A 22471-nucleotide genomic window follows, 5' to 3' on the forward strand; every position below is an offset into this window, starting at 1 on the left:
GCTTAAGGTACCTGAGGTTTATGGAACACATATGCTAATTGTTTTCAATCACTTTCCTTTCTAAACACAAAAATGTGTTTTCTGAAGCTGAATAACAGTAGTCCTTAATGACATTGCTTCTTTCTTACAGGAGAGGACCCTAAGTAGGTAAAAATGTCAATTTTACAAGACTGCCACCTACTGATTGACATAGTTGAAAAATCCTCCAATTAAGGTGCTTTAAAAAATATGTATGGTTTTTCCAAAACAAAACAAAAAAATTAGGTACTCTTAAAAAATTGACATGTATCATTTTAATTGCATTTTAGGAATGTGACCAAGTCCATATAGATGATGTTTCTTCAGATGATAACGGACAGGACCTAAGGTGAGCACCGTTGAATGTGAAGTGACCATCTCCCTTTTATAGTTTACTTACTTATCTAATTAAGATGGACTTTCTGTTCGGCTAACTTTGGGCTTTTCTTGCATATAAATAGCACATATAACTTTGGAACAGATGGCTTTCCTGCCGCAGCAACCAGTGCTAACTTATGTTTGGCAACTGGTGTACGGGGCGGTGTGGACTGGATGAGAAAGTTGGCCTTCCGCTACAGACGGGTAAAAGAGATCTACAACACCTACAAAAATAATGTTGGAGGCAAGTGATTACCACCAGTACCTCAGCGGGTTAAGACAGTCCAGATACAATTCCAAAAGTACTTTACACTTTTGTGTCACACTGCTTTGAATATAATAGCTTTTATTTGGGCAGTTTCATCTCACTGGCCATTATTCTGCTGTGATTTACTGACAGAAATATTGCACTGGAGCCAGCTGCCCTGGCTATTCCAGTCTAGTCCTGTCTCTGTTACCTAGTGATGTGACCTGGGGCAAGTTTCCTGACCTCTCTGACATTCAGTTGTCCTTTCAAGGAAGGATTAGCATCCTTCGAAGAATTAGCCACCTCTGCCCAAATCACAAGATGGGTTGTAAATCTCCTCCTACTGGGTAAATACTTGGATTAGTTTGAATCTTTTGACTTTGGTTCATAATGGCTTTAGCATGAAAAGGAAATACAGTGACTTAATAATAAAAAGTTTAAGGGTGAGGTTGGTTTCCAGCATGGCTATATGCAGATGCTGAAATGATGCTGTCGGGGAAGCCTGTGCCTTCCTTTGGATAAAGGCCTTTCTAGGTCAGTCCCTCCCAAGAGGTGGCAAAATGACCACCAGTAGATCCAGCTTTATACTCTGCCAGTAGTTTGGCACATCCATGAGGGGAGGGAATCTATCATTTCCTAATAGATTCAGCAAAAGTTCCAAGACTGACTTCCACTGGCCAAGTGAATGCTGCACACCTACCCTGGGAGCCAGAAGGTGGAGTCACCTCTGCCCAAACTACACTTAGAGGAATGTAGGAAAGTAGGTTCCCTAAAAAGAGACGACTTCTGTAACCAAACCAAATAAATACTTGTCAAATGAATGGTACTATGTGAAAGATACTTTGTATACTATAAATCTTGAGGCTGGTATTCATAGTACTTTTTAAATGTTAATTATTTGCAAAGTCGAAGAAATATGTTGGTAAGGAAGTAGTTCATCATGTGCTTTTAAATCCTCAGGTCTGCTTGGTCCAGCTAAGAGGGAAGCCTGGCTGCAGTTGAGGGCCGAAATTGAAGCCCTGACCGACTCCTGGTTGACACTGGCCCTGAAAGCACTCTCGCTCATTCACGCCCGGTGAGGCTCTCTGCGGGGTCTTTGCCAGGAAATGGGCAATGCTCGTGCTTGTTCATTTTGGAGATTTATTTTTCAACAGTCTTTTTTTTTCTTTTTGTTCTCATAGGACAAACTGTGTGAATATTTTAGTAACAACTACTCAGCTCATCCCAGCATTGGCGAAAGTCCTGCTGTATGGGTTAGGAATTGTATTTCCAATAGAAAATATTTACAGTGCAACTAAAATAGGTGAGCTGCTTTTCTTTTCTTTTTAACAATCAGCTATTTTCCTTCAGGATAATAAAAATGAAAGGCAATAAATGAAACTTTTTTTCCAGAATGCTACATAGGTCAAAAAAAATACAAGAATAATTTAACCAATTTGCAAAACTGGATTTAGACATAAGAGAAACATAAAGCATAATACAGTAGCTGAAGTCACAAAATTTTACTTGACTGGCTAACGTTAAGACCAGGGCATTTTAGGTAGAGTAACAGCATCGATTCTGGATTATCATCATATTTTTATCCTTTTAGGCAACATTAACAAAAATATCTGATTTTCTAAGCTAAAACAAACAGCAAGATAAAATTATAAAAAGTAGAAATGAAACAATTCTAATAACAGATTACTAGAAATATTTGTTTTGTTTTTCATTCAATCTGTATAATCAATTGAGTTTCCATTTTTGTTGTGGAGATTTAAAAGCTTCTTGCATGAAAGAAACATAGTTGGGAGGAAAAGACTTATGAAATTTAGTTAGAATATAAATCAAGGCAGAATCAACATAGGGATAAAAAGACATGGCTCTTGTTCTCAGGGGAAGCAGACAGTTACATGACAATCCAATATGATACAAGAGTATGCAAATGAGCATTTTTTAGTTGTCTACTAGATGCCCTGAACTGTACTAAGCATTTTGCATTTAAAGTCAATCTTTATAATCTTTCCATTTTACAAATGAGGAAACTAAAGTCCAGAGACTTAAGTAAATTGTTGCAGTCAATAGCTCACAAACCCAAGGCTCAAGCCTCATGTTTCTCTGATTCCAAGGTCTAGACTCCTTGCTGTAGCCTACAGGGTCCTATTGCTAAGTGCTTGAATGTGCACATGACTGAGGAAGCATTCACTGCCACCCAGGAAGAGGCAGAGGCCAAGTGTCTGTGAAAGTGTGAAAGCTAAAGGGAAGAAATGACATTTGATCTGGGTATAGAAGAGCAAGTAAGAGTTCAACAGGTAGATGGGCTAGTGAGAACAATGCAAATGGACAGAGAAATTAAAATGTGATCCCTGCTGAGGGACTTGTGAGTGGCCCTGGGTAGCTAGTATGCAGTGCTCATTAGAAGCCAAAGCTGAAAAGGTATACTTGGGTCTAGGCATGAATGGCGTTGTATATCACCCTAAGGAGATGAATGTTATTTTAGTCCAGGGGAAGGGGTATGAGCATTCTAGCAGGTGGCAAGAAGGCTGTCTTTGGCTGCTCAACTCCATATAATAAAAAGGGGCAAAAATGGAATCCCTGTAGGTCTAACTTCCATTTGCCTGCACTTTTACACTTCCTGTGCTTCTCCTTCAAAGCATTTACTAAATGATTACTAAAAAATTACTTTTATAATTATTTGTTCATAGTATGACTTCCCCGTCATACTGTAATAATCTTGAGGACTGGGTTTGTCTCTCTTGCTCATCATAGTAGCTGTAACACCCAGCACACAGTAGGTACTCAATAAATGTAGAGATGAATTTGTTGAATGAATGGCTGAATAAATGACCATTTATTTTGAAGAAGGCCAACACAAGATTTCTTTTAGGCACCTGGGTCAGTAGCGGCACAATTAACTGATGGGGAAATTAGGTTTTATTTTTATCAGTGTTGCATTGGAAGAGACCCAGTGGGGTCTTCAATCAATGGCAGAAAGACACAGTCAGCAGGGTGCTGATGGGATTCATCCAGGCTAACCTTTCAAGTTAGAAATACGTATCTGGAGTTTGAGAATGACTGATGCTTCCCAAGAAGGGCCAAGAACAAATTGTTGGAAAATATCAAAAAAACAAGAAATATATCAAATAGAGTAAAATTCCTAGTAGCCCATTATAACCAGAACTTTTATGTGCTTTCATGTTCCATAAAAATAGCAAACAGTTTAAGTCACATGTTAATTCTATATCAATTAAGAGGAATTATAATTATATTGTGTTGTAAACAGGAATTGTGGAAAAGGTTTACCAGCACATGAAAGTTGGAACAAATGCCGAAGCAGCCCATGGTACAGAAGCGGGTAGAGCTTAGGTTCTCAGAAAGAAAGCAGAAGTAGTGTATTACATAGCATGTGCATTGAAGTTTAATCCCAAATAATTTGAAAATGATAATAGGAAATTACAATCCAGTAAGCATTGTTTTTTTAATGGGCATTTTGTTTAAAATATTAAGCTTTAATTTTTTTTCAATACAGAAAAAAAATGTGGAAGTAGGATTTCACCATCAGATAAGGTATATATGGGGAATCAATGCAGAAAACCCAGCAATTTTGTTTTGACATGGAGTCTTGTTCTGTCACCTAGGCTGGAGTACAGTGGCACAATCTCAGCCTGTGCCTCCTGGGTTCAAGTGATTCTTCTGCCTCAGCCTCCCCAGGTAGCTGGGATTACAGGCACACACCACCATGCCCAGCTAATTTTTGTATTTTTAGTAGAGACGGGGTTTCTCCATGTTAGCCAGGCTGGTCTCAGACTCCTGACCTCAGGTGATCTGCCTTGGCCTTCCAAAGTGCTGGGATTACAGGTGTGAACCACTATGCCTGGCCCCAGTAATTTTTATTGTAGGCAAAATGCTAAAGTCATAGGAGGAGATGACTGGTATCTCAGTTGGCAGAGCTATGATGACCTTTCAGACAAAATGGACTCATCAAAATGAATACTTCATATAAAACTAATAGTTAACTTCTAAAATCTAGGCTTCATTTTCTTAACCTCTATTGTGAAAAATTTCTACATGACCCCAAATTGGCAATGAGCCCAATAGGAGATAGATAGTTTATAGGCAACGATTTTTTTGTCTACCACAACTTCACCTTTAAATTACATTGAATTTACCTTCCTTTTTCCACAAGAGGGAAACTTTGCAAAAACACATAAGCATTTCCCCGTAAGGAGGGAAAAAACTTTCATGACATCAAAGTTTTTGGTTGTATATTTTTGCAGTGAAGACTATACTTTGCATTTGCTTCTTAAAGTGATTTAATATTTCACAGTTTAGTGGACAACTAAAGAGGCATTTAAATTGCATCTTTGAATAAGGCTAGCTCTATTTCATTGTGTCAGATGCAAACTAGAGATTTTAGTGCAAAATACAAATATAAAGCAGACATTTGTTTAAGCAAACAAGCAATTTGTTCATGTGTATATCTGATCCTTATTTGAAAGAGGTGCAGGCTTTGCTCAGCCATTCACATTTGAAAACTATAAACTGTCCCATTGTCCATTAAAATGACCCTATTGGCAGTCCAAGAGTTGGAACACCAGTTTCTTCTCTGAGAAGAAACAATGCTTGCATTAACTGTGGGAATGTGCTGACAGTGTAGCCACCACAGGAGCCCAAACTAAGTCATGACACGGGAAAGATAATAGACAGATAAGGGTATTCTATTACCTTTATTCCAGTTTTCCTCCAGGAAAGTGCTTCATTGAACATTAGATGCCTGGGTAAGGCAGGTACCATCTTGCTGCACTACCCCAAATTATCTGACATTTATTTGAGAAGGAGTTTTACAAGACTACATCAGACTTTCAGGGTCTTTAATTCAACCTGAAAATGAAGGAATAAGCTAATTCCAATGTTTGTGTTTTCTTGCTAGAACAAAAACAAGTCCAGTTATTTTTTATCATTCTCAATAGTCTTTGGGTCAGATATTTTCAAAGTTTGATATATGAAAAAAAAACTTTTTTAAATCAAGTTAAAATATGTTGCCAGAATTGCCTATGTTTGAGTTCAGCTTATATATAGGGGGAAAAAGAAGTCCCACTGCAAAACAGTACTTTCCCCCACCACCCCAATTGCAATGCTGTGATTGACTAGAATCCATTTTTTAATAAATGAGTCCTTGGGAAGAGAGTATTTAACTATCAATTTCCAAAGGACAGGACACCACACTGCTAATTAATTTACTTTGTAATTTATTGTGCTGTGGCACATACAACCCAAGTGGCATAAAAGCATTCCTCTTAGAGGCACTAGTGGGGCATTCGAATCAGAGCATGAAGAAAGCATTTTATATAAAAAGTTCAAGCACTGTCACATTAGGTTACCCAAACTTCACATTTTCTATCATTTATTTTTGTTCACTAGGAAAAGAAAGCTGTTTTGAGAGAATAATTCAAAGGTTTGGAAGAAAAGTGGTGTATGTTGTTATAGGAGATGGTGTAGAAGAAGAACAAGGAGCAAAAAAGGTGAGCATTCCTAGATGGTGCATCTTATTTGTTTTTTCAGTCCTCAGGATTCTCATAACTGGATCATTTAAACAGGTTCCATTTATGTGAAATGTGATGAATATGTGCAGTACTCTAAGCACTGAACAGGGTAAAGTAGAATTCAATAAATATGGAGTGATCTTTCTGAATAGTTGTGTGCACAAACTCAAGGGCCACAAGTGGTGTTCATAGAAGGTAGAATTTGGGAGCGGAACTGAAGTGTTGTTAGTGGTGTAGCTGTCATCCAGAGCAGAGATAACACATGTGCCAGCAGGACCTTCTCTGTACCCATGGCAGACATGCCAGGTGGTTCAAACCTTGTTACCTGAGCCTGGACACAGCCTAAGAACCTTTCAAACATCCTTCAGAAAGCCTCTACCAGTTGGTCAAAGCTGACTTGGAAGATAAAACTATCTGCTGCCCCAGAGGACTCGATGTCTTCTTTATATCATGAGGTCCTACCTGTCTCTCTCAGGGCGGGGGGAAGGGAGTGGACCCAACTATAAATTTCTTGACTCCCACTTTGCCCATTGCACTTCATTATATTCTTCTGAATCTCTGCAGGTGTAATTCTATCAATCATTTCTCTGAGCAAAAGCTTTCTCATTGTGCCTCTCATTGCATTTTTAAAAGCCAAGGACCACCTTCCTTAGCCTGGCACTGAGGGTCTCCACAGTCTGGTTACAGCCTGCCTTTCTGATCTGTCTCCCTCCTGTACCTTACACTGTAGTTGTGTCAGTCCACTCAGCTTTCCTTGACCATGCCCCACAGCTTTTCCTTCCTGTTGTGTCTCCTTGGAATCTTTTCCCTAATACCCTTCTGTCATTGTCTTATTCATTTGCAAAATTTAATTCATGTACTACCTTTTCTGTTATGCTTTTAAGAGATCAATTATAATCATGCTCCCTTGTATTTTAACTGAAGGAGCTGTAGTGATAAATAGCTTGGATTCTTGAGCCAGACAGCATGAGTTTGAATTATGACCCTGCCACTTACCCTTCCTGTGACTTTGAGCAAGTTCTTAACCCTCTGTTTCCCTTTCCTTGTCTATAAATGGGGATAGTAATAGCACTTAGCTCATTGGGCTAGTTTGAGGATTAGATTTAGTAAAGATATATAACTCCCATAATATAGATATGTGTAAAGTGTACAACAAATGGTAGCTATTGTTATTGTTTATGTGCCTGTTTCAGCAAAGAAATGTGAGCTTCACAGATTCGGGGATCTTACTTTGCTTGGTTTGTTGAAACTGTCTTCAGATTTTTTTATAACTCCCTAAATCTTGTCATAGTTGTACTCTGTAAATGTTTCTTGAATTGAAGAACAATTAAATATTTTATGGGATTAACCAAGAGCATAATTTTCCATTCCCTTCCTTACACGCTCACTCATAGGAATCCATGTGTATTTCCATAAATGATACAATATTTCAGTCCTTCTGGAATATTTCAGCATATACCAGAAATAGCATATAAGGTCACCAGATTACAGATGCAGCACTGAGCCTAAGTATGATACATGGCCAACCTTCCTACAGGCTCTGAAGATGGCCTAGTTTACCTTCAGTGCCTCTGAGTTCCACTAAAATCATAATCACTGGCCCTAATTTTAAACTAGATAATTTCATGAATACCCACAGATACAGAATGTATCCCAGTCACAAACTTGCGTGAGTCTGGTTGGTGCTGGTAGAAACCCACACGTGACTCCAGGTCTCCTCATGCTCAATGTGAAGCAGCATTTGCCATTTAAGCAGTAGTTCTAATCTTCCCACTTCACCGATGACCAACCACTAGTGTCATTGGGTGCCTCTGTTACCTCTCTGGGCTGTCTTTATTAAATGAAACCTTTCCCAGACTAAGTCAGAATCCTCAAAACACAATCCTGGAGAGTTGAAGAGAATGTTTTCTGACATCCAGACTCAAGTCTTCTTTCCCAGACTCAAGTCAAGTCTTCTTTCTAGGAAAGCCTCTGGCATTCCCAAGCCATTCCTATCAGGACCCTCCTAGTGGCCAGCAGGGCAGGGATGGAACAGATTTGTACCTCTGACCAGTATGGTCCTAGGCCAAGGTGTGAAGCCATCTCCAGGCTGGTCCTTCTCTCTCTGGTATCTACCAGAAAGTTTAATATCAAAAATTGCTAAAATGTGGCTTTCTAGCTTGTGGTAGGCAGAGAGGGATGTTTATGAAAGTGATTACTTAAAATGCAGGGAACACAAGTGAAATCCTGTGGATCTTATCAAGGTTTCTGTGAGTGAGTCCCTTCCTAAACCTTTCTGATAAGTACAATTCTTAGAAGTTTGACTTCAGTGAACGCAACATGGAAAAAAACAAAGGAATTCTTGGTTTCAGGTTAGAATTGAAAGTATTGATAGGGCTAGAGTATTTGCTGTCTTTGAAGAGCAGTTAAGATTTTTTTCTTTTTTTTTTATTATACTTTAAGCTCTAGGGTACATGTGCACAATGTGCAGGTTTGATACATAGGTATACATGTGCCATGTTGGTTTGCTGCAGCCATCAACTCATCATTACATTAGGCAAATGCTGACACTTCCTGGTAGATTCTAATCCTGGCAGCTTTGACAAATGGGTGCTCAATACATTTTGTTGGTAGAGCGGACATGAAAACTTTATGTATTTCTGATGTAATAAAAGGTTTTAGTTAAAAGATTTTAGTTAATGTTTATACTGGAAATAGGCTGAGGTTCGTTTTTGGTTTTTTGTTTTATTTGAGAAAGAGTCTCCGTCACCCAGGCTGGAGTGCAGTAGCGCGATCTCGGCTCACTGCAACCTCCTCCTCCTAGGTTCAAGTGATTCTCCTACCTCAGTCTCCTAAGTAGCTGGGATTACAGGCATGTGCCACGATGCCTGGCTAATTTTTGTATTTTTAGTAGAGACGGGGTTTCACCAGTTAGCCAGACTGGTCTCAAACTCCTGACCCCAAGTGATCCACTCGCCTCTGCCTCCCAAAGTGCTAGGATTACAGGCATGAGCCACCGTGCCCGGCCAGTTTTAGTTAATTTTTATACTGGAAACAGGCTGAGGTTCATAATTTTTAAATCTATAGACAGTTCCTAAATGTTTGCCTCACTGATTCATAGTCTTTAGAGGGTTTCCAATTACTTCCATGTATATTATAAAGTTTTAATACTAATTTAATACACATAGAATGTTGGTGATGGCAGTAGGAACAACCCAATAAAACACTTACAATTCAAATGCTGGTACAATTCGTTTACAGCAGTACCAAAGAATAAATTATAAGGTGTACAAAACTATTCTATTACAATTATTTGGAAAATCCTTCTTTGTACAAAAGTATTCTATTACAATTATTTGGAAAATCCTTTTTTTTTTAACCTTCTTTCCTAGATCACTCTGATAATAAACTCTGATATTTGTGTTTTCTCAACAACCAATCAGCAATTACAGAATAAAATTAAATATAGAATGGCTTAAAAAAAGATTGTTTCTACTGTTTATCTTTGGACATGTCTTTTTTTTAATATAGGGCACACACAAAAAAGAAATTAGGCAGCCACCTGCAGAAAACATACTGAATTTTTTGACCAAATGAGTCCTCCTAGCTTTCCATTTTTATTTCATGGATGACTGTACGTGACTAGAGTCCAAAAATATCTGCTGCAAACCACTCTTTGTACCTTGAGAACTGCCTGTGTGGATGTGTAAAATGGACAAATTTTTCACAATATCTAGATTTCTAATAATCTTGCAAAAGATTCAGACGTCATCAATTTACAACAAGTTGAACATTCCGTTCTTATTTTCTAACTGTATTGAAGGAGAATTTTTGTCTAGCCTTTTCAAGTTAACTAGTATATAAATAGTCATCTTTGTATATGAGTTAAGAGACAAGGATCTAATCATTCACAGAAGATAATGAGTATCTTTAAAGTGGAGTGCTGCACAGAAGTAGAGAATACTTAATATTTAACCTATGGGAAATAATTTAGGAGGAGAAGCCCTCTACAGTTCAACATCATCTCATTTTTAAAACTACATATGAAAACTCAAGCTAAAGAAACTAAGAGATGGCTTTCTAAGCTGTAGGATTAATCATAATATTAGTAAGTAACAAAAATTGCTACCAAGCCAGGCTCACACTTGTAATCCCAGCACTTTGAGAGGCCAAGGTGTGTGGATCACTTCAGCTCAGGAGTTTGAGACCAGTTGGGGCAACATGGCAAAACCCTGTCTTTATAAAAGATACAAAAATTACCCGGGCGTGGTGGTGGGTGCCTGTAGTCCCAGCTACTCAGGAGGCTGAAGTCGGAGGATCACTCGAGCCGAGGAGGTCAAGGCTGCAGTTAGCCGAACTCATGCCACTGCACTCCAGCTGGGATGAGAGAATGAGATCCTGTCCCAAAGAAAAAAAATGCTACCAATTATAAAGCCCTTATTATATCCCAGTCCCTCTTTTAGGCCTTCCCATCCATTTTTCTCATTAAATCCTCATAATCCTATGAAGGAATCCTTAGACCTATTTTACATATGAGAAAACTGAGGCACTGTAAGGGTGAATAATTCGGCCAAAATCACACAGCTAGAAAGTAGCTAAATTAGGATTTGAACTCAGTTATTTCCTCTGACTGTGAGATTTAGTGAAAAGTTTCTGCAGTCGGAGAGTGGTGGCTCACACTTGTAATCCCAGCACTTTGGGAGGCTGAGACAGGTGGCTCGCTTGAGCCCAGGAGTTTGAGGCCAGCCTGGGCAACATGGTGAGACCCGTCTCTACAAAAAGTACAAAAATTAGCCCAGCATAGTGGTGCTGCCTGTAGTCCTAAGCTACTGGAGAGGCTGAGGTGTGAGGTTCACCTGAGCCTCGGAGGTCAAAGCTACAGTGAGCTGTGATGGCACCACTGCACTCCAGCCTGGGCGACAGAGTAAGACCCTGTTTAAAAAAAAAAAAAAAGTTTCTTCAAACTATAAACTACATTTATATATCTTAAATATGACTTGACTTACAAAAAAGAATTTACATGGTTTTTCAAAAAAGTATTAGAGTAAAATGCAATTCTTCTTTCTTTTTCAGGAGTTAGATATAAGTGTCTTCTTTCCCCTAATTTTACATTCATAATTAAAATTTTTAAAACACATAATTCTGATATGTGCTTTAGCTCCTGAGCAATTTAGTTTATTAAATAAATTAATAGCAAAAACAATGAAGTTCTGCACATTTGAGCACTAAAATGTTTTGCCAAATCAAAACATTTTACATTGCTTCGAAATTGATTTTAACTATTTAGCTTGTCTCTCTCAGTTTCCTGTGTCCTTCAAAATCTAATACAACATGCTCTTCTTTCCCTTGTAGAGATCTGTCATCTCCTTAAATAATGTTCTTTTGCTAGAGATTGTTACTTTTTTTAAATCACAGAAACAAAACCCAGTAAGTAAATCTGCCAGTTGCCTATTTCGTTAATGGTCAATTGAAATCTATTCTGTCATCCTTATTCTCTTTGCCAATGTAGTCCAAGGGCTTTCATCAGTAATTTAATCTAACTCTATAATTTGTATCATAAAAAGTACCTCCTTCAAAGAGAAGAAGTTAGAAATACCTTTGTTTCGTAAAAGAACAACCTCATACTGAAAAGATCTCTTGCAAGAGTTTGTGTGAGTGCCTCTTTGTTCTTAGAAAGATTGTGGGAAGTCTTCCTTTGACGTATGTCTTTTGTTGTCAAAATCCACCAGTTGTTCTTTTTTTTACCATAAAATTATTTGTTTCCCTAATGCAACATGGCTTGAGAGAAAATGATTAGACCTAGGTATGATTGTTTTAAAAAAAAATGTAGGAAATAGTCTCCTGTACATTGACATCTAGTTTTCATTTCTAGAGTAGTAAAAGTGGCCTTGCTAATAAATTAACTATTTTCAGAGAACTATTTAAAATAAATCTCTTGTTAATGACAAAGGGAGAAAAAATGGCAAGCATCCATTTTCTGCACAGTGAGAAAGGCTTCATTATGTTCATTTTATATGTACATTCTAAAACTTGCTGAAATCCAAGATGAAGCTGAGAACCTGATTAATAATGCCCAATTTCAAGCTTATTTAGGAGAAAAATACAAGCCACTTTTATAAAATAACATTTGTAAAGCACTTTTTTGTTTTTAGTTTAAGTGGGACATCAAGGTTATAAATACCAAGTACAGTGAATGTTATTTTTGTAAAGTCATAAATTCATTTATAGTTAATCACTTACTATATGCCAGGTTTTGAATTGGATTTCATCGTCGTCCTTAAAAAGCATACTTATGTCTAGAGGGCAAGCAGATATATAAATAAAAGAGCAACGTTGCACAATAAGTTTCATAATAAGTTCTCCCTTGATATCTTTATTTACAATTTGAAAAGTATTTGTACCTCCATCTGCAAAACTTTCTAAATATTATATGTGCACATGAAAGCACAAATAAGTATTTTTTTACACAAATGAGAAGTATACACTTTTTTTCATACCTGCTTTTTCAGTTAATCCATCCTGGCAGTTATTCTATATCAGTCCCTGAAGCTTTGCATCTCTAATGCTTTTAAGTGACTGCATCGGTATTCCATCATGTGGATGTGCTATTTAACCAGTCCCCTGGGGTGAACATTTAGGTGGTTTCCGGTATTTACTACTGCAAACAGTTCTACAGTTCATGCATGTGCAAGTGCCTCTGCAGGATAAATTCCTAAAACTGCAATAATTAAGTCAGAGGGTATATGCTTTAAAAACTTTGAAACATTGTTAATTAACACATTTTTAATAATTCAGCAAAATTCTACTTACATATATGTATCCACATACCCAGCTTTTTATATGGTGGTGGTTATATGTAGTCTAAAGGTATAAATGCTAAATATCAGATAAGGAAGGATGGAGGACGGAGATTTTTGAAGTTGCTCTAGGAGGCAAGAAAAACAGGAAGGATGTGTCATTGTTTTCCCATCAGGCAAAATTTTGGTTCTGGAGACACAAAAGCATGTGCTAATTTTAGGCCTTGATACCTACTTCTCTCAATATATGCCTAATCTTGATAAACGAATCACATGCATGTTGCAGTTCCAGCTGTCATTTCTGTTAAGATTTGTGGGTAGCTCTGTTTTTGGTCCCAGGGCTTCAGCAACCTGAGAGAATATCTCCGGGTAAGTATCCCATGTTCTACCCATCTGAATGTCTGAATACAAGCAAATGAATTCAGCTGTCCCAAACCAGTTGGCCCACTCAGACATGATTTGGGGTTCTTTGATTCCCACCCACCGCTGAGTCACATGAACTCTCTTCACAATATGTCTTGCGTCTATTACACCCACTCCATTTCCACTGTAATTCTACCTAGTTTCTCTGCTACCAGCCAGAAACATCTTTAGTCCATCCTTCCCGACTGCTGCCCTAAATTGCTTAAAATGCCCCCACCTATTTGTGTCTCTTGGCACTGAGGAAGTGTTAGCCTCTCGCTCCTTCCATTTACAAGACAAAAGTCTAAACTCCTTAGTTAGATATTCCAAGTGCTGCTACCTTGACAAACCTCCTTAACATCTCTACGATTTTACACACCAGTCCAGCCCCATCCTCCACAGGCCAATTATTCCTCCTATCTGGGAACCCTATCCACTTCCCTTCCACCTCTCCAACTTCACCCATTCTTCAAATTCAGCTCAAGCTCAGTTTACCCTCTCCAGGTTACAACTGAGCTCTCTTCTCTCTGAATTTATCTTTTTAATTCTTCACCCCTCATTGCCTTACATTGTAATAAAATTGTTTCATCAGTTATATCTTGCCTGCTGGTCAGCTCTTGGCATTGGGGATATATGTCTTTTGTGTATTATGTATCTACTGTAGCTACAGTGCTATGCACGTAACAGACTTTGTTTTGATAATAAAGTCACAGACTTTCTTTGACCTAGAAGCAACCCTGAGTCATTTTCCCTAAACCCTCATGTTATAAAGAAACTAGGGCTTCAGGCAGACTGTGCCGTAATTGAAGGTCACATAGTCAAAGTTGAGAATATAACCCAGGTCTCCTCATTCTAGCATGTGTTTTTCTTTTTCTCTTTTGCCACTATTTCTCTCCGATTTCATACAAGAAATGTTTGTTCTAGTGGCTAAACATTGATGCAAGAGAAAAAAAAGTTTACTTTGTATCCAGTTGTCCTGAGAAGCTTTTATAAATGCATAAAATCTTCACATCAGTACGTACTTAGGGAAAATATTATCATTGTGCAGTATTAGTTCTGATTGTTAACAGGAGTTTGACACCTCCTCTCCTCTAGACTGTCTTCTTATAGTCATTCACTTAATATAAAATGTGCATTTCTTAAAGAAGTCTACTATTTTTGTGAGAGTGAAACTGCTAACTACAGCCAACATCACTACCCTGCATGCCATGAAAGAATGCAGAGGATAGAGTTGCTATCCCTGTGGGTGGAGTGTCCCCATAGTCTACCAGTTTTCTTTCAATGTACACCTAAGATTTGCAAAGTTTTCATTGTAGAACCTTTGGCACTTCTGCCCAAATGAATGGCCCATCCCCACTGCATTGTGATGAGTTGTCTGTAATATACTACAGGAAGTTTCATCCTTTGACCTCATTTCAGGGTGCTGCTTGACCAGCTGGTTCTTATTAATACTCTGTACAGGAAGACTAAAGCCAGTCGTATTTTAGTGCCAGTAAACAAGCCAACTTAGGGTTGTTTGCAGATTAGCTCACCTTTCCCGATAGTGTTGAGTATGGTTTAAAAGAAAAACATGTGTTCTGTAGGCAGCATCAACCCACACACATGTACAGATGAGACACACAGCCATTGAACCAGTCCTTTGTTTACTATGAAATTAAATGCCCACTTTATACTTTATGTACCAAAGAAGTAGCTAGATTTTTTTTTCAATTCCCTTTTCGATTTCTCTGAGAGTCATGGCATTCTTCAGTGCAGGATTCTGATTGCACCAATAGTTTTCAGATTTGCATTGTTAATGGTTGTAACTTGTCTGTGGGGAACATGTGGAACCTCAGACAATTGACATGCAAAAGAATTTGACTGAACCTGCTCTGAAAAAAGGCATTCCACTTCGCACAAGTATTTTTATATGTTTTTATGAAGATGGTTGTCCTAAAAGTTTCTAGATGATTATCTGAAGAGCTTTCAGCATCCTTTGTCACATTCTGAGATAATAGTACTTAAGATCAATAGAAATACTATCTAACCCCTTTAGCTGTTGACAAGAAACTTTGAGGAAGGGCAATAATGATTGGCAAACCTAATAAGAAAAACAATTAGAAATAAAGAGAATATAAAAATAGATACCAAGTAGGTGGTTAAATAGCAACACTGCACAGTTGAATACTTGAAAACTTTTAAAATAATAGTTTTCTTTTAAAATGTGTCTAAAATGTAAAATGAATTTGAGATTAAGTAGTAAAATGAGTAGGATGCTGAATGGAACATACTTGATAAACACATAATTTCAAGTATGTTTGAGTATGTACATATATAAAAATATAAAGAAATGTTTATAGTGGTGAGCTTTGTGTAGTAGGATAAGAAATGATTTGTATTTCTTTATAGGGTTCTATATTTTACAACATGAATTTCTATTCTAATGAGGAGGAAAGCTATAGGATCAAACGTTTTTCTAACCCAGGTCTATGAATCATAGTCACTCTTTTCTGGTGTCTCTTAGCCCACAGAGAATGCATGGGGGCAGAGAGAGAGAGAGTTAGTTTGAACCTGTGCTATGGTGCTGATAATTTACACAGCTGAATAAAAAGCCTACAGAGAACAGGCAGGAGGCATTACAGCATATGAGCTTCAGAGTCACACCTGGCATGCATCTTGGCTTCACTCCTTACCAGCTATTTATTTAAACCTCTCTGTTTCATCACTAAACCTCAGGTTGTTTTTTTTTTTTTTTTTTTTTAACTAGTACAATAGTAATAGTAGTACCTCTGTCTCTTTGAGGTGCTTAGCATAGTGCCTAACACAATATCCAATAAATCGTAACTATTGGGATTTATGAATTAGGAGTTTATTACAAATAAACTCCTTAGCAGGGCTTACTAGGCCCTGCATCAGCTGGTTCCTGCAGCCACTCATGTCACCAGCCAAGTCTTTTTCTCATACCCATCTAGTATGCCAACAATGAATTTCTCCATTATTTTCTGTCCCGCAATGCTCATAACCATCAGAGTGTTTTTCTGAATGTTAATCCTTCATAACTAGCTCAACTATCACCTCCTTTCAGATATTTTCCCAGTTCACTAGGCAAAGGTAATTGCCCACCTCCTACAAGATATAAATGAACACTGATGATTGTTGTGCATGTTTGCTACTCAGAATAGGGTAGGCAGCGACACATGCATCTCTATATCTGCTACACCTGACACAGTGTGCTCTGTATGAATGAATGCACAATGCTACGTCTTACAGTGTGAAGTTTCCTTCTAGAAATCTACAAAGAAATATTTAGTACTAATTTCTGGACTATTCTGTTATTTCTCAAAAACATATATACAGATACACCAAAATAGTCTTGAGTCCAGAAAGGTCTACATATTGGAATGTGGTATGTGATTTCAACAGATAATCTGAGGCAAATACATTGTTAATAAGTAATAGTTTGTATCCCAGTATGTAGCAGCTATGTGATCTACATATCAAAATAGTCAGTGGCTTTCACTGTTACCTACACATTTAAAAAAAAAAAAAACCCTCATTTCTGTTTGCTTCTATGCCAGATTCTCCTATTAGTCTGAAATTTTTCCAAATTTCTCAGAACTATAATTGCAAATTATACTCCAGGCACCACATTATTTTTTTGCTTAAGAATCCTATTCTATAAGGTAAACAGAATTTTGTTCTCCTGAGGGTGATGATTATCTTTCCCTTAAAAAGGTTTTGCTCAAGAATTAGTACTTACTATAGTGCTTTGGAGCAGTGAAAGTTAATCACATTTTCACCCTTCATGGATGACATAACTTCTGAGTTCTTCCCCTTGGTTTACTCACATGTATCACAAACATTCCCACTTCTTAAACTAGATTTTTAGATTGAGGTTTAAATAACAACTACAAAAACCTAAAACAAAACAAAAAAACAACGTTAGATGTTCATTTAAAATGCTTTCCATATGGTAAAGCCATTTTAAGGTCAATATGAAGAATAACTGAGGGAAATAAATGGAAAAAAAACTGCTTCATATGTGAGCCACAATTAAGTTAGAAAAAATGTAAACTACTACTAACTAAGGAAAACTGCTTAAACTCATAAAGTACAAGCTTTTTAAACTTTCAGCATGAAAAACCCACTGGATACATGAAAAGCTGCCATATTTGGCAACGTTCTTTTATTTAAAGCTTGGAATTGGCATTCAAGTCACAGTGTAGATCCAGTTAGGAAATATCCATCCCCTTCTTCAAAGAAACAGACTCTAGATTACATTTTACAACTCAGTCCAGTATTCTTAGGGGAGGATTGAGTTTGAATTTTTGTTTTAAACAGATGTGATGTTATGATGTTAAGATGTTAGCTGGTATTTCAATGATACTGAAAATGGGGGTGAGCATGGGAGTGGATTTCCAAAAAAGCTGGCAGGGCTGGCGCTGGGTGCTCTGTCCTCACGTGTATGTGTGCCTCTGCTGCAGCACGCGATGCCCTTCTGGAGGATCTCCAGCCACTCGGACCTCATGGCCCTGCACCACGCCTTGGAACTGGAGTACCTGTAACAGCGCTTGGCACTTTGACAGCGCACAGCTGCTCTGTGACCAGGGACAGATCCAGCAGGCCCCAGTCTCGCATCAGCGCCGGCCTCCAGAACTTAGCAATTTCCACCTGGTGATGCGCAGTTGCTGTCAGTCTTGACCTCTGCCTTTGTGGTGAATGGAGGACCACGTCTATTTCATCAGAACGGCTGTTGACTCTAGTACTGTGAATCCAGTGAAAATAAGCCATGAGAATGTTTTAGCACAGCGTTATGTGTCTGCCACATTAACTACACGGTTCAAACCTGTGAAGAAAGGACCTGCAAACGCTTCAGTTGTTAGCATTTTCAATGTGATATAAACAGCTTCTCCAATACAGCAAACCTAATTGCACAACAGAGACTGAAATGTGTTTCCTGAATACCAGTGGAGGAATTTTCTTGTAAAGAAGGTTTACTTTTTGGTGTCTCATACCCAGGGTAATCTGTACATCTCTACTTATTTATGAACAGACTTTTTTAAAAAAGATAAAAAAACAGCTTTATTGAGGTATAATTCACATACCCTACAATTCACCCACCAGACTTTTTTAAACATCAAATAATTGAAGAGACAATAGCATTAGAAATAAGTGATTAAAGGCTTCTGCCTCACAACATGGCAAGTACAGTACTTTGAATTTTAGCACATTGCATAGTAGTTTTAAGTATGTCTAATTTAAACGTATAATATGTACATCACTGAGACAATCATGTACAGAAAGAATTTTTGGTGTAAATTTGTAATAATGGATGATTCTTTTACATATTGTTTAGGGAAATGATATTGAAAGGTAGCAATGCCTGGATAGTGAAGCATGAGGCAGCACGTGCACAAATTCATGTGCCGTGCCTTATCTAAGTTTTCGGTATAAATATGTAGATAATGGATTTTTTTTTTTAGATAATGTTGTCAAGACCAAAAGCATGGATGTCAAGTGTCAGTAAGGATTTTGTTTTCTAAAATTTTTTCCTGCATCAGTTCTTCTGAGGGCCTTGATGAAATAACACAGCAGTTTCTTAAACAATTTGAAACAAAATGAGCTCTCCTACCACCTCACTTTTTCATTTCCACACTAATGTATTATATGTAACTACTTGGAAAAAATAATTATTCAAATGCTTCTTCCCACAAAGAATATAGATGATAGTAGATATATTTTATTAATAAAATGGTTCATGAATTGGAGACTAACAAAGTTTTCATGTGCTCAGAATTATTATCGTGTCTGCATTTTCTTTCGATAAAGGAAGACACACGATGCTAATCCGGAAATCAGCAAACTTTGCATTACTCCCTATGTGCGTATTTTCTCTTTCTTCCTCTCACCCTGAGGAAGGTTCATTGCCATTGTCATCACCATGGAAACAACGTTCCTCTCCACCTGCATTATGTACTACATGACAGGCATCAATCTGGGGAAATAATAAAATTATCACCTTTGTCAGACCATAAGAGTTTCTCCAAAAGTGGTCAGTTTGGCTGGGCAATATTTTCTCTCATCTAACAAACACAATCCATTGTCATGAAATTACCCTTAGGATGAGTCTTCTTTAATCATATATTGGGGGGGGGAAAAAAAACACCAGCTTTGACCCGAAGTAGTTGAAGAGCTACTTCATTCTTTTCTGAAGTTGTGTGTTGCTGCTAGAAATAGTCATTTGTGAATTATCCAAATTGTTTAAATTCACAATTGAATTAGTTTTTTCTTCCTTTTTGCTTGAAGCAAACAGTTGACAATTTTTAACCTTTTCATTTTATGTTTTTGTACTCTGCAGACTGAAAAGACAAAGTTTATCTTGGCCTTACTGTATAAAGGTGTGCTGTGTCCACCGTTGTGTACAGAATTTTTCTTCATTAATTTTGTGTTTAAGTTAATAAAATTTATTTGTGATGTACTGTAAGCTCCCTGACTGTCGGGATCATCTTTTTCTCTTGGTTATATGAAATAGCAGGATCTTGGTTACATTAGGACACCCAAAGTCCAACAAAAGGAAGTTGTATGAAGTAACTGCAGTGATGACTTTATCAGTCCTTTAGGGGACTGAACTTGCAGGGTAACAGCTGTTTCTTTGATCACTGTAAGTACTGATGAATGGAAAAGTTCTTCACTTCTCCAAAAATTACATAAACTAGACCCTTACTCAAATTTACCTACTGTAGAACATAATTCAGCATAAAGTGTCTTGGATTGCAGAGCACAGATTTAGCCACTTATATACCCAAGGGACAACACTATAAAGCAGTTTCATCGATAAAGAATGCCCACAACAGATACCTCTATGATTTGGTCAGATTAATCATTGACAGAGAGCTATAAAACAGCACAACTGGCTTCCTCCTGAGAATTTAATCTTAGAAACACACATTCATACATGAAAACACATGAAAATCAAACATGCACTGCCTCACCCATTTGTCAGGCCCCTGAAGTGTGTTTTTCATACACACACACCAGGTCAAGTGGCCTGAATCATGAGGTGCCTGAGCATGCCCCAACACCCCAAGAATGAAAAGACTTTGGGGAAAATCTTAAAGAGAGACAGTGGTGGGGAGTAAAGGGGTTTTTAGGGCTTAAATTAAGAAAGCATAAAAAGTAGGCCAAATGGAGGGCATACCCAGAAGATGAGTTTCCTAAAGCACCACCTCTAACATGACAACTCCTGGTCAAAATTTTTAATGGCTCCTCTTTGATCATGGATTTAGGGCTCAGATTTCTCCCCCTGGCATTCTAGAGCCTCCAAACACAGTCTCTACTTGCTTCCCAGCATTCTCTCTCATTATTGAAATTAGCAGAGCATCAGTACACTAGGCTAACATACTAAGCTCCTTAATGCATCAAACAGCTTTCAAGCATCTCTGCCTCATCTTTGTTCAAAGCATTCTCATTTCCCACAATGACTTCCTTCACCCCATCCTCAATCTACCCAAATCATGTCCAGCTCAAGTTCTTCCTCCTCTACAGACTTTTTTTTCCCTACCATGGTGAAGCAGCTTTATTCATCATCTCGCACCAAGAAGATTAAGGACACAGACACACAGGAGCGGGTTTAGGAGTGGAGGTTTAATAGGGAAAAGAAAAAGGAGAACAGCTCTCTCCCTTGCCCACAGATTGGTTGGACCAGCTGTGACATTCACATAGCACGTGGGGAAGGCTGGCCACCCTACCCTAATGTTATGCAAATGGGCTTTCCACTTGGCCAGCCCATCTTGTTTGCTCCTTACTGTACACACGGCTGGCAAAGAGAAGGGAATATGGAGCCACCATTTTGAACATGCCTAGTCCTAGGTAGCCATTTTCTATTGACACAACTGCTGGCACTCACCTGTGCAAGCTTCCAGCTTGCTTGTTTATGTCTGCAGCTCAATTTTACAGGCTACTCTTAGTTAGAAAAGAAAATTATTTTGGGGCTGCTTTTCATTAAAAGGAAAACCTTACCAAGGACTCTTCTACCCTCACTATCTGCCTAAATGATTTATTCCTAACTCCTGTATCAATGGCATGCAGTGTTAGCTCCTTCTCTTCTCTCCCTCTGTCTATGCCTTTATTGGAAGTCCATATTTCATTCAATAAAGACTCACTGCCCCCTACCCCTCAATAGTGTGGCACTGTCCCAGGTGCTGAGGATAGGATGTCCATGCCCCAAGGACTGAGTTTACATTGGAGTTGGTGGAAACAGACCATAATGAGTTACTAAATGAATGAATAAGCTACATTCATATCAAAAGCCTTCTTTTTGGAAAATAAAACAGAACATGGGTCAGTGACAGGTGTAAGTTTCCTCTAATAGAATGGACAGAGCCGAGATGTCTGAGCCAAGACCTGACTGCTAAGAAGGTGGAAGCATGTAAAGATGGGGGCAGGACATGCAGGCAAAGGTCCACAGAGGAGAACACTCTGTTTATCCTCCAAATGAGAACCACACCCATGGGTCCAAGAGGAGAGGAGCAAGAGATGACTTTGTAAATGGAAGGAGACCAGGAAGACCTTGAGGTCGTGGTCTGGAGTTTGGATGCTATCCTCAGTGAATGGGAGGTCACTGAGACTTTTACCTAGTGGGGGGACCTGGTCTAGTTTACTCTTTGAAATGATCACCCAGCTGCTGAGTGGAGAAGAGGGTGGAGAAGGAGCTGGAGAGGAGCAAGAGAAGAAATGGGGAAACCAGTTATTCAGCTGTTAGGACAGTCCCAGCAAACAGTGGTCAGATTCAGACGAGGATGGTGGAAATATAAACCCAGGTTTTTTTTTAGTGATGGCTAAATATTTACATAGGTCAAATGGAGGAAGTAGTGAGACAGAAGAGGAATCTGGACACGCCCAAGGGAAGGGGTCTCAGCACCACTGTGCACAGTTCATCCCAGTGGTTAGGAGTTTCCCCATCTGTAAAAATGGAATAATGATTGTATCTACTTCAGAGGACTATTATGAAGACAAAATAAGTTAATACAGTTGAACCCTGAACAACCAGGGCTGGAATTGCATGGGTCCATTTATACGTGTATCTTCTTCCACTGCTGCCACCCCTGAAACAGCGAGACTAACTTCTCCTCCTCCTCCTCAGCCTAATC

At 38.3% G+C, this 22471-nt stretch overlaps 1 protein-coding gene and 1 long non-coding RNA gene across 8 annotated transcripts in view; one reads left to right on the forward strand and one right to left on the reverse strand.

Moving 5' to 3' along the window:
• The window catches only part of EYA1 (EYA transcriptional coactivator and phosphatase 1), a 331367-nt gene extending 311561 nt beyond the window's left edge, over positions 1–19806 (forward strand). For all 7 annotated transcript variants that reach the window (XM_031014148.3, XM_055349601.2, XM_055349602.2 and 4 more), the window contains 6 exons: positions 309–367; positions 480–640; positions 1604–1718; positions 1825–1946; positions 6044–6144; positions 17807–19806. In XM_031014148.3, the coding sequence (XP_030870008.2) occupies positions 309–367; positions 480–640; positions 1604–1718; positions 1825–1946; positions 6044–6144; positions 17807–17887 (639 nt within the window). In that variant the 3' untranslated portion in view covers positions 17888–19806. The remainder of the gene's footprint in view (positions 1–308; positions 368–479; positions 641–1603; positions 1719–1824; positions 1947–6043; positions 6145–17806) is intronic.
• Positions 12889–22471, reverse strand: part of LOC129524320 (uncharacterized) — a 49164-nt gene continuing 39581 nt past the window's right edge. Inside the window, exons 3-5 of the long non-coding RNA XR_008668097.2 lie at positions 17882–18087; positions 17083–17240; positions 12889–13069 (exon numbers count right to left, since the gene is read on the reverse strand). This is a non-coding gene — a long non-coding RNA (uncharacterized lncRNA). The remainder of the gene's footprint in view (positions 13070–17082; positions 17241–17881; positions 18088–22471) is intronic.

This window comes from Gorilla gorilla, chromosome 7 (genome assembly GCF_029281585.2).
Source record: "Gorilla gorilla gorilla isolate KB3781 chromosome 7, NHGRI_mGorGor1-v2.1_pri, whole genome shotgun sequence".
Lineage (NCBI taxonomy): Eukaryota > Metazoa > Chordata > Mammalia > Primates > Hominidae > Gorilla > Gorilla gorilla.